Source organism: Kwoniella dejecticola, chromosome 1 (genome assembly GCF_000512565.2).
Source record: "Kwoniella dejecticola CBS 10117 chromosome 1, complete sequence".
Classification (NCBI taxonomy): Eukaryota; Fungi; Basidiomycota; class Tremellomycetes; order Tremellales; family Cryptococcaceae; genus Kwoniella; species Kwoniella dejecticola.
Genome location: NC_089301.1, coordinates 2,692,463 through 2,704,314, shown reverse-complemented (window position 1 = coordinate 2,704,314; position 11,852 = coordinate 2,692,463). Strand labels below are relative to the sequence as shown.

Genomic DNA, 11,852 nt, shown 5'->3' with positions numbered 1-11,852 from the left:
TTCATCAGTCACACGACTTGGCAGCGATGCTTATATAGCATTCAGGAGGCGGAAGGGTGCATCTCGACGTTACCGGAGATCCGCTTCTTCCGCCTTGCGCAGCGAGTTGATACCATGTCGTTCTTCTTCGCCAACTCGTTCGCCTTCCGCATTTCACTAGTCGTATTGGCTTTCAGTCTGATCTTTCCCCGGTTCAAGATCCTTCAGACACTGCTATTCACTCCCATGCACATCTCCTCAGCCGTCTGCTTATCGATATCGTATGTGCTGTGGCTCACTGTCCGCTCAGATCGGCGTGTCTCACCGAAAGCAACCCAACCCGTTGCTCGAACCAAACACGCTCTTCGGCAGTTGCGATTCACCACCCCTGCAGCTTGGTCAGCGGTCTTAACCCGTCAAGCCTGGGAAGAGAATGTGCTGGCCTATCCTCCGATGAACGGTGATGCTTCAACGAGCCTGAATGATCGACTCAACAGCTTTTTACGATTGATTAGGCTGCATTTCATTTTACCTTGGTATGGACGTATTTCAGCTTCCCCAGCCTTTTCTCATTCCGTGGAGGGGCTGCTGCGGCATGTGATCGGAGATATAACTGGAAGAGCGGAGAATGTGGACTGGCCAGACATGATGGTACACAAGGTCTTGCCGATTATTTCGGATCATGTCCAGCATTATCGTTCTGTCGAACACCTCGCTTCCACTTCAGCAGCAGCGACCCCAAACCCAGCATTACCCTTACCTCTGCCACGAAAATCGCACCCAGCTTTATCTCATCATCCTCTTACGGCTGCTGGCACCTCACCCTCCATCGCAGCCCACTTGCGAGGCACGTTGGCGAGGATTGTAGAACGTGTCATCCCGCAACAGGATCAATCGGAAGTGGTTTCGACCATTGTAAGGGAGATCGCACTAGGAGCAGTTCTACTACCGGTATTCGAGATGCTTTGTGATCCGGATTTCTGGAATCGGCAGATCGATGAGAAAGGTGGCCGGTACCTTCGTGAACGAGAGCAAGTGGACAAATTCTTGACGGCTCTATCTGCGCTTCCAGCTTCCTCCAAAACAAATACGCCTTTGCCATCGTCAAAATCTCACAAATTCAGGAAAACGCCTTCAACCCCTTCTTCAACTTCGATATCTGCCAATTCCTCCTCCAAGCAATTTGACGCCTTCCTGAAATCCATCAGTAAGCTGAAAACACTGGGTGATGCTCGACGGCTTCGAGCCGATGTCGAACGCGAATTGAGAACTGCAAAACTTGTTCTGGCGGACGAAGTGCGACGAGAAGAAAACGGGAAAGATGGAAACAAGATATTGAGGAGAGCTCAAAAATACGTCCAAAGGCTGGAGAGGGCAAAAGTGGATATAGATCACAGAGTAGGACTGTTGTCTGGTCAGCCCAATAATGTGAGTGGAATCTTGTACTCGTTGTCGACCTGATCATTGGTATATATGTTCACATATGTCATAACATAGCCTCGATCATCTTTAGAAAGGTCACCCATGAGCTCAATGATACTCGAGGCCAACTCAGGAGAGGCAGTAAACCTGTATTCCATCCTGTCGGACCCGTCATCCCTTGCCTATTGGCTAGAACATATGGATCGACGTGGACGATCGCGATTGGTGCAATATTGGCTTACAGTGGAAGGTTTCAAGGATCCTTTAGAAGTGGCAGGTCTGAACAACGCAACAGACGGGACATCGCAATCGGACAAGGCAAAGGACAATTCCCCCGCCCATCAGACCATCGCAGAGGATGTAGCGTTTCTGTACGAGATGTACTTTGCAGCCGGTCAATCAGAAGTGGGCATCACAGCCAAACATCGAACAATAATCGAAGAATACGCCGAAAGAAGCCAAACAAGCTTGTCCGAAATAGATGCTCAAATAGTGAAACATGCCGTCTTTGCGTCTCAAAAGGAGGTGTACGAGATGATGGTCGAGGATGATTGGCCGTCCTTCAAGAAAGGCCAATTGTACATCAAAGCCGTAGCCGACTTACAACGGACCGGCACTACCTCACCGGTCTTACCTAGTAATGCGCAATTACCTGCAGTCCTTCTTCCCTCATTTGGTGCGCAGTCACAACCTGACAGATCAGGTAAACGACCCCCTGTAAAACCAATTCCACATGAATCATCCAGATCACTATTTAGTCTGCTCTCACCTTCGCTCCGATCACGGCAATCTAATAAGCAAGCTGAAAACACGCCCGTGGGCCCGCCTACGCCCACAGCTTCATTTCACGTCTCCCCGCCTCTCGTCAACCGATCTTCTGCTGAAGGGACTCATTTTCCCTTGTTGCTGAGCAGCAGTGCTTCTAGCCCTGGGGCTGGTGGACATGACGATGCTTCTGTCAAGATTAGCGGCTTAGCAACCCCTCCCCCGATTGAAAGGCGTTCGAGTCATCTCGACTTTTTGATCGCGGAAGGTGAAGACGGCGATAGTCCAAAAGAGAGAGACAGATTGTTCGGGGGTGAAGAAGAAGAGGAGAACGAAGATAGATTGGCCGAAGCGCAAAGGATTGAAGCCATTCAGGCCGCCCTGAACGACATCATTGCTTCCGACGACATGAATTCTTCGAGGTCCGTTGATCGAGCTCACTCAGCCGACTTGGACGAGAAATTGAGGTCACCTGCTGCATCGTTGGTACTGTTTGATAGGAGTCCCGTGAAGGAGTCGAAATATTCACGGTTGACATCGAAGAGTGCCGAAGACCTCAAGACCGCAAGGACTGGCAAAGCTTCCTCTTCGGCGCCCGCAAGTAGACTGCCTTCGGTAGCGGTCTCAGATGTAAAGACGTTGACGAAGCGAAGAAGTACACAGAAGTTATCTTTGTCGCCTGAGAAGACAAGCAAACACATATTCGACGATGAGCTGATGGATGACGATCAGGTTTCATTGGAAGGCGAAGAGGTGGACGAAGCAAATGAATTGATCAAGCTAGCGGAGCCTGGTGATCTGCAATTGTCGGTCGAGATAGCGAGACTACAGGATAAAATCACCGAACTCGTCCAACAAGACCATCTGCTCGACACTTTGATAAGGCAAGCTGAGTTGACTGGGAATCAAGCGGAGCTACGTATACTGCAACGGTCGCAGTCGTCTGTGCGGAGAGAGCAGCGCACGGCAATCTTCCAAAAAGCTCAATTCGAGCAGCAAGAGGAGGAAAATCGTTTGATCCCCGGTCGGACAAGGGTCACTATACCGTCAAGTGTGATCACTACCGAGGACGGGGAGAGTGGCAAACAGGTAGTGAGATATACGATAGAGGTTAGTCAGGTTGATGAAGATCAGAAGGTCGTGCTAGGATGGGTTGTGGCGAGGCGTTATAATGAGTTTTATGAGTTGGATAAAGCCTTGAAGGAATGGGCTTTAGATAAAAGCGAAGATCTTGCTTTGCTCGATGACATGAAGAACAAAGTCGTGGAGATTCCCGGGAAAAGGCTAGTGCCGAACACATCTGCCAGTTTTGTGGAATCGAGAAGAGCGGGTCTGGAGCGATATCTACAAGTGAGTGGGCTTCTTGTTCAACTCCACCGAAGTTCTGACGGTCCCTTTTCGCACTCCAGTCCCTTCTCGCTTCCCATGTCATCTGCGACAGCACCATTCTCCGGTCATTCCTCTCCCGATCATCAGTGCCCCTACAAGCAGGCTCTTCAGATTATCTGACATCCTCCACGGCGTCTCTCGCAAATTTGGCACCTCACAATATTGTCAAATCACTCTATAAGACTATGGCTACCTCATTGGACGACGCCTCACTCGGTCCCAGCATGCTGGATATGATGTACACAACCCTTTCGCGACAACTGAACGATTTTGGTGGTTTGGTCGGTCTAGGTGGGGAAGAATTAGTAGGACTACTACCGTCTGCTCTGACAGGCGGACCATACACGCCACAATGGCTGCGGCATGATCCGATTGCTAGCCCGGCAAATCCATCAAAGCAAAGAATAGGACCAATGGGTGGTGAATCGGGGATGACGAGCTTCACTGGTCCGATATGCGATCTTTTCATCGAGGTTTTCGACCTCAAGGAGAACAATTGGCTAAGAAGACAAGCGATCGTGGTGATCCTGCAGCAGTTTCTCGGGAGCACCATCGAAAGGTGAGTCAAGCATGCAACATAGGAAAAAGCAACTAGTCACAGTGACTGATCGCAAAATGAGCAGGAAGGTACGAGACTCATTCAGGGCCGCCATTTCGTCCGAATCTCTCGAAAAGATAGTCTCGAGCCTTGAAGAAACCCTATTTCCGGGAGGCGAAAGACGTCCGCCCAGCGTGGCTAGAATGGAGTCTGAGAAGCTGGCAACTAGAATCCGGGCTAGCAAGAAGCTCGGACTACTTATTCCTGGTACGTCCGCCTCTTGGCCGTCACTCGAAAAGCATGAGCTCATCTTGTTATTTGGGTACAGATATTGCTGCAAATATGATTGGTAGGAGCAACGCAAGGCGAGCTGCCAGACGGGTCTTCGGTGCTCTGCAAGACACAAGGCTGAATCAGCATCTGATATTGTCGATCATGGATGAGGTGTGTCAATTGGATTTTTGTTTTCTCTACTGAGTGACTGATGAACTTGAATAGGTGCTGAATGCCATGTTTCCCTCATCGCCGTGACTGATAGTCCGAAGTTTGTCAAGACCAGTGTAATTCTGCATGCATGTTGTAACAGTATCATAGATGTACTGACCACTGATTACTGACTGATTCTGAAACGGGTCGCTCCTTTGGCATGTTCATACAGATAGTCAGTCCTTTGACGGGATTTACGAGTCCAATTTGAACGGCCTGCTTAGCTATGTCAAAGTTTAGTGGTCATCTTGATCAGCTTTTGTACATGAAAGACGACAACTGCCGAGCTTTTGGGCAATTGAGACGAAAATTGGCGCTTTGCAATCGGATTGACGCACGATGGGAGCCTGGCAATCACTCGAAGACTGGGTTGACCGAGGCAAAGAAGGTGATTGGTCTCCCTCGCATCCGTCCGACGCTCAGAGGGAATCGATGATGTTTCTTGCAGGCTCTTTCCTCTTTATTCTGATTTTCTGGTGAGCTTTCAGGCGTTTCTGAACCAAGACAATCCTCTCGATATTGTGCGACTATCACAAAGAGTGTCACCTGATTGCGTCCGACAGGCAAGGAAAATTCCCGTACTGGTTCTCTGTCGAAAACAGAAGCTGGAAGACGATACCTATACCTCTTTTGGCGCCTTTCAAATTGTTGACTGTGCTATATCATGAGGTAGGCCACACTCCCATCGATCGGTCTTTCCGTCCACGTGCAGATGCAGCTGAACCAAACGATTTACGGACTGTAGCTTGGGCATGCGGTTGTAGGGATGTTGACGTGAGTGGCAGTCCCATCAAATCGGCAGGCATCGGCAGCTTACGAGTCTGACAGAATATGGTATAAAGAGCTGAGATATGGTATACCCCGAGGCGGAGAAAGAGGCAGAATTGAACTCATCATGATAGACAGTGAGTCAAATCTGCCTGATGCCGCTACGAGTTGGTCTACCTATCACTGCTGACCTGGCATATATACTGAACTAGAATATGAGGGCGGTCTTACTAAGTTTGGTGGTGACACTGAGCCTAATTACGCGTTGACATTGCCTGCGGGATACGTGTACGTGTCAAATGGGAAATTCAATGTATTTTGCATAGGCTTGGCTGACCACCTCTCGTCATACGAAAGGGGAAGCTGTCTGATCGGCTGTTGGTTCCTCCTGACAGGATGTAAGTCGATCGTTTCTGGGACACACCAACCTGCACTGACCCACCTTAAATCGTCGCCTTCTTCGGATTGGCTCTTGTAGTCGATGCAAAATGGTGTGTTCAGCCCTGTCAGATCCCTCCATGAGTGTCTTTCGTGTGCTGATGTATGACAACAGGTCCAAGTTCGGTGCCATAACGTTATTCCTCCTGACATCATTCGCAATCCTTGTCTGCTTCTTTGTGAAAGCGAAATCGGGATTAGTCAATAACTGGCACTACTTACTCTCAAACATATACCGGTGGACGATGTGCAACGCGGACAAAGCGGACCGATCAATGCGACGTCACCATTATAGGCGAGAACGAAGAAATGAGCGAGCGAGGTATAAGCATAATCATGAGGACGGGCCTACCGAGATTGATCTGCATGCTTCGCAAGACTTGTGAGTCAGGTGGCAGTGTACAGTATAATTAAGGGTAAATTGAGGTGAAGAGTTGCTGAAGAAGGATCAGAATTATTGGTTGTTCCCTTCTGGTGGGCACGCTACTGTGTCTAGCGTGGATATGGGACGACTCGATGTGGTTACGCTTCATCATGCTTTTCATGGGCCTGCTCAGCGCGCTTTACGCTGTGTGGGATATAGTTCTTGACGGGATCAAGTATGCTAAAGTGGCTAAATCAGATGTGACTTACATGGCGGAAGAGCACAACAGGAGAGTCAAGAATCATAACAAGCTTGTGAGTCAACTTTACGTCCTCCATGAGCGAGTGCCGATGACATTAATAATGACTTCATTTTATACCGTAGAGTCCAGAGCGTAGACAGAAGCGTCAAAGAAGTATCCGATGCGAGTGCTTAATTTCTCGGCGGTGTATTGCCGAAAAAGGTGCTGACAGCAATCTTGCACTTTAGTCTACGCTTAACTCTGGCTGTTTGCGAAGACCGACATGATCATATTAGTCCTGGTTCTAGCATACTTTGTTTTCCGAAAGACCAAAGTGGAACAAGCTGTCGAGTCCAGGGACTTCTTACCGGCTAAATTTCATTATGGGCCTTCCGATTTGACATATGACGCCAAATACGCTGCTGGAACATTCGCAGACGGGATGAGTAATTTAGTTGGCAACGGTGCTTATTAGATGAGGCTTTGTCCCAACCTTAACGTGATGACATAGTGTGCTTCTGATTCAGCGTTGAGTATGACGCTAAACTTGCTTTTGGCATACGGTCCAGAGGCTTCTAGAAGGACTTGGCGCAAAGACCTAATGCTCTGGCTCATGGTACATCGGGCGGATCTTGACATTTATGCAAGAGCGACCGTACAGCGCATACGATCAATCACGAGTGGCTCCTTCCTTTGTGTTCCAAGCTCTCTCAAACTATCTTTGAGGACTGACGGTTCAGAATCACAAAGGAGGTCTGGCAGGCTTGTGAGGGGTCACCCTTTGACGAGCTGTTTATTGGCCACTCCTTCGGCCCAGCTCCACGACGCCAGCTCTCCACTCAACGACTGTGATGTGAAGTTGGAGATGCAATCCAAGTACATCATCGTCCTTTTCTTCCCTTGGTTTACTAGCATATCGGCAGAGTGATACAGCTATATCTTGAGCATACTGACTATATCATACAATTGCGACTGATAACACCATCTCTGTTGTTTGCCTTTGATCGACAGAGATTGTGTTTCCTACTTCCACCGGACAAAACCCACCGAAGCAAGTAAAAATGCCCCTTGAAGGTGGGTCCATATATTACTGTATTACGGGGTATGGAGCGACTATCAGGTCAACGCAGACTGACAGGAATGGCTTGAATTTGACAGTCACCCCACCTCCCTTCGCAGCCAGTCAGAGGCTACCATATACACCGCAGTTTGCTCGACCCGAAATTACAGGACCGGGCTCGGGCGCAAGCTCTATCGGACCGGCAGGTGGACCAGCCTCTGCAGCCGCCGCTGCCATCATCCCTCCAGCGCCAGGGGGTATTGCAGGTACGTTTCTCCATTGGACCTTGCTCTTCATTGCTGATGCATACACGAAGATCCGCATAGAGCAATTCCAGCGTTAGCTGAAGCAGGCTACACGGCACCGAACCTTCGTCCAGCGGCAATCTCCATCGATCCTCGTCTCGGTAGCGGAGGATCAATCTACGGAGGGGGATCGATGTATGGAGGTGGTCTCAGAGGACCGCCGTCAAGCTCATACAGCTACGACCCGCCTCTTTCCGCTGCTTCTCACCACCACCATCACCATCAGCATCCTGTTCCCTCTCCGGTGTCCGTTGTCCACAGCGAAGGGTGGCAAGCGAATTCTCTACCAGCGCCGAGGAGAGGTCCGCCATTATTGCAGGCAGAATCAGCAATCGCCCCTTCTCGACATCATGCACACCATCATCGAGCGCATGACGATTTTGACGACAGTAAGAGCGATGCGAGTTATTATGCTTTGCCCCGGCATGGCAAGCCAAGATCCAGATCAGGCTCGATCGGCTCGTTATCTGATTCTTCCAGTCCCAAAGATCACGCGGGGATAGGCGTCCATCGATCAAGATCGATCAGCGGACATCAGCGATCACCATCTATGCCGGCTGTCGCACACCTGCACTCTCCCATTTCACCTTCCCCTCTCGCTGGTAATGCTGGCCTACCCCCTCATCCAGCGTCCATTGGCAAATCACCGCTTTCTCCCGCTGATCCAGAGCCAGGTCGGAGACACAGAGAGAAAGCATCACCTGGACCAGCTGAGGAAGAACGAAGACCTAGGATCCACTCTTTCGTTCCTCCGGAAGACGAAGAGCGCGTCAGAGATCGAGCTAGGGAGAGAAGGCACTCAGCTCTACTCCATGAGGCTGAGAGACCTCAGCTGAAAAGGCAGACTTCCGGCCATCATCATCACGGGCATGGCCACGGGCATCACAGACATCGATCAGGCTCACATTTACCTGTGCCTCCACCGTCGGATTATTCCTACTCCTCGACAGCATACCGAGAGAGGGTGCCTTCACCCCCTCCCAATGGCCTGGGACTGCATCTTCATCCAGATGCGGCTTCTGCGTCAGGCAGACGCAGAGCTCTATCTATGCAAGGACTAGACAGAGAGAGGCCATATCAGATACAGGGGTACCAAACGCCTAGTCTCGCTGGTGCGGGGAACGCGACGGTGTACGATGACGGTGCGAGTCTGATCTCGGAATCGAAGATGACCTTCATGGACGGCAGTGTGGCCGGAAGGACTAGTCAGTATGGGTTGCCCAAATATCCGCATCAGCCCAAAATGGACTATCGGAGGTGAGCCGGCGATCTGCGAACTCGATGGGCAATGCTGATGTCGACTTCAAATTTGTCAGGTTCTGTGTGCAAAGAGGAAACGCCGATGTCTTCCTTGATTAGTCAGTCATTCTGTGTCCCACTTCGTTTGACTTTCTGTTGGATAGCTTCTCAAGGTGATACTTTGCTTCTTATCCAAAAATATAGATGGGTATATGTGACGCTTTGTGCGATTTGGTATTTGATGTACAACAAGTGTAACATGCAACTCTGTAAATGCTATCCGAGTCTCGTTTCAACGCCGTAACAACATGTGCGGCGGATCGTAGCTTCGATTTGACTTGATTTGTAATAACCTGGATTAGATTTGTGCTTTTGATTAGTAAATTTTTGTATTCGGCTTAATCGCCGGAGAGATCTGATTCGGCGTTGGTCGCAGTGCGCGTTTTTTTCGCTCTGTTGTGCGTTTGTCATCTCCTCCCCCTCTCTCCTTCTTTTCAATCGTTTCTTTCTCTCTTTCTTTCCATTACTATTTCGCGTTACTTATATCAAACTACGTGTCATCCACTGCATTTTGAGTGATCATCTATCTGAAATTCGCGACTCCACTCTCACCTTCGAGATCGATTCAATATCATATACAGACTAAATCCGACCAAAAGGTCTATACGTCAAGATCACGCTCATAATTCCGATCGCCGCTGTCTATTCGCAAAATTGGAAGGATAGAGGTCCACCGAATACAATAGCATATCACGAGGACAGGGTGAGTGATTCTAGTCATGCTCAAGTGCGAGGCATCGAGACCGCGGTCGCCTGTAAAGTCGGTGAAGATGACGGTCGGGAGATCACACCGAGAAGAGGGATGACGAGAGCTATAGGGCAAGAATGGCCGTTGATGCATTGGCTGACAACCTTCACCTCCGTTGCATCGCCACTCGTGAACCCATTCTCTCATACATGATCTGATGGGCTATCATATCACTCGTTTCTCCTTCCTACAAACCTTTACAAACCTGTCGTGGTCTACCATGTACGACTAAGCAGTCAAACGAAGAGTTCATGCTTTCCACCACCGAAAAAAGCACTAGCAGCAATCAGCATCGTTGTTCCAAATATATAGGTTCTCATACCCGATAAAAAGGTTGGTCCGCGTATTTGCCTGTATTTGTGGCTCGAAGCTGAGCTGATCACCCACTTTGAATAGAGAGAAAATCTGCCCAATATGGCTACTATGGTAAATATCCGACGAGATATCGAAGACAAGTTCTACGTGAGTTGACTACGTTACGCTGACGTCAGCTGTGACCTATCGGCTGACCTGTTATCTGCAATACAGCGATACAAGATGCCTTTGCTTCAGATCAAGGTAGAAGGTAGAGGAAACGGTATCAAGACTGTCATCCCCAACATGGAAGACATCGCCAGAGCCTTGAACAGGCCTCCTACTTGTGCGTCAGGATATCAGTGAATCTCGGCAGTGACTTGAGCTGATTTGAATTGTTCGCAGATTCCACCAAATACTTTGGATGTGAATTAGGTGCTCAAACCTCGATGGCGAATGACCGATACCTCGTCAACGGTGCCCACACCGCTGATCGACTTCGAGAACTCCTCGACAGCTTCATCGAGCAATTTGTTCTTTGTCCCTCATGCAAAAATCCCGAAACCGAGCTTGTCATTACCGGTAAATCTGGACATGAGGATATGCACCGAGACTGCAAAGCCTGTGGAAGGCAGAACGGGGTCAACATGAGGCACAAGCTCGTCGCCTTCATTCTCAAAAACCCTCCCAAGAAGAAGGAGAAGGGAAAGAAAGGGAAGAAGGGAGGTATGACTGCTGAAGCCAATGTCGGTGGACCAATGGTCTTCGAGAAAGGCGCCGAAGACGGATCAGGGGAAGAGGAAGATGCCAGTCCCTCTGGCACCCCCGGCGCCGGTGACAATGGTGTTCCGACTCGAGGAACCGATATCGACGATGTACTCGGTCGATCTGACCCGGTCCTCGGTAATCCCGATGAAGCTGAAGGTCTCTCCAAGAAGCTCGCCAAAGCCGACCTCAACGGTGACGACGATGATGAGGAGGATGCCGATTCTCCTTACGCCCTCCTTGGTGGATGGCTAGAAGATAACAAGGATGCCAGCGATGCCGACATTATCAACAAGATCAAAGAGCACGGAATCGCCGGTAAACACAAGGTCTTGCTTGAAGTCGGACACCACTTGTTCAGTGACGAGATCGCTAAGGAGATCACTAAAAGGATCCCATTGCTTCAAGCTGTAAGTCTACGCCTTTTTGCACATGGACTTATTCGTAAGAAAGGATGCCGTCACCGTTACTAACGTTCAATCCACAGCTTGTCACGTCCGAAAAACACCAAAAGAGTCTTCTCGGTGGTCTCGAGCGACTTCTCGCGCTTTCGCCGAACTCTGATGATCTGCTTGCCGCCGGCACTACCTCCAAGGTCTTGATGGCGCTCTATCAAGACGACATTCTCGATGAAGAGCTCGTCAAGCAATGGGGAACCCATGTTAGCAAGAAATATGTTGACAAGGAGAAGAGCAAGAAAGTCAGAAAGAGCGCTGATGCTTTCCTCAAGGTGAGTCTCCAGCTTCCCTTCACTCATCGTATCTTGCGCAACTGACATCTCTTCTTGTTTCGCAGTGGCTCGATGAAGCCGACGATGAATCTGAGGAGGATGAGTAAACTCGACCTGCGGGTATAGCTTGATTATTTTGCGGTCTTGATTGATCAGTCTCTTATATGTGTCTCATGTATGCAAATGTGTCGAAAGACGATCTGGGATCTGGCTTCATTTGATGCAATCGCATCATACTTTGCTGCTTATAAAAGGTCGAGC

General features: G+C 49.5%; 4 protein-coding genes across 4 annotated transcripts; all 4 read left to right on the top strand.

Moving 5' to 3' along the window:
* Positions 1-114: 114 nt before the first annotated feature.
* Positions 115-4,624, top strand: I303_101005 (uncharacterized protein; the record flags this gene model as incomplete). Its single annotated transcript, XM_065968246.1, has 6 exons — positions 115-1,407; positions 1,477-3,516; positions 3,576-4,114; positions 4,179-4,360; positions 4,422-4,537; positions 4,592-4,624. 6 exons carry the CDS (start codon positions 115-117, stop codon positions 4,622-4,624), a joined length of 4,203 nt encoding a protein of 1,400 aa, XP_065824318.1.
* A 294-nt stretch (positions 4,625-4,918) lies between these two features.
* Positions 4,919-6,865, top strand: I303_101004 (uncharacterized protein; the record flags this gene model as incomplete). The annotated part of the gene is made up of 11 exons (XM_065968245.1): positions 4,919-5,055; positions 5,143-5,248; positions 5,325-5,353; positions 5,408-5,484; positions 5,560-5,635; positions 5,705-5,745; positions 5,826-5,838; positions 5,901-6,167; positions 6,238-6,463; positions 6,534-6,573; positions 6,687-6,865. The coding sequence occupies 11 exons, from the start codon at positions 4,919-4,921 to the stop codon at positions 6,863-6,865; spliced, it is 1,191 nt and encodes a 396-aa protein (XP_065824317.1).
* Positions 6,866-7,451: 586 nt separating this feature from the next.
* I303_101003 (uncharacterized protein) lies at positions 7,452-9,114 on the top strand (the record flags this gene model as incomplete). Its single annotated transcript, XM_018404371.1, has 3 exons — positions 7,452-7,716; positions 7,767-9,012; positions 9,072-9,114. The coding sequence occupies 3 exons, from the start codon at positions 7,452-7,454 to the stop codon at positions 9,112-9,114; spliced, it is 1,554 nt and encodes a 517-aa protein (XP_018267025.1).
* Positions 9,115-10,216: 1,102 nt separating this feature from the next.
* I303_101002 (uncharacterized protein) lies at positions 10,217-11,698 on the top strand (the record flags this gene model as incomplete). The annotated part of the gene is made up of 5 exons (XM_018404370.1): positions 10,217-10,264; positions 10,331-10,442; positions 10,502-11,271; positions 11,349-11,591; positions 11,657-11,698. The coding sequence occupies 5 exons, from the start codon at positions 10,217-10,219 to the stop codon at positions 11,696-11,698; spliced, it is 1,215 nt and encodes a 404-aa protein (XP_018267024.1).
* Between the last annotated feature and the right edge of the window lie 154 nt (positions 11,699-11,852).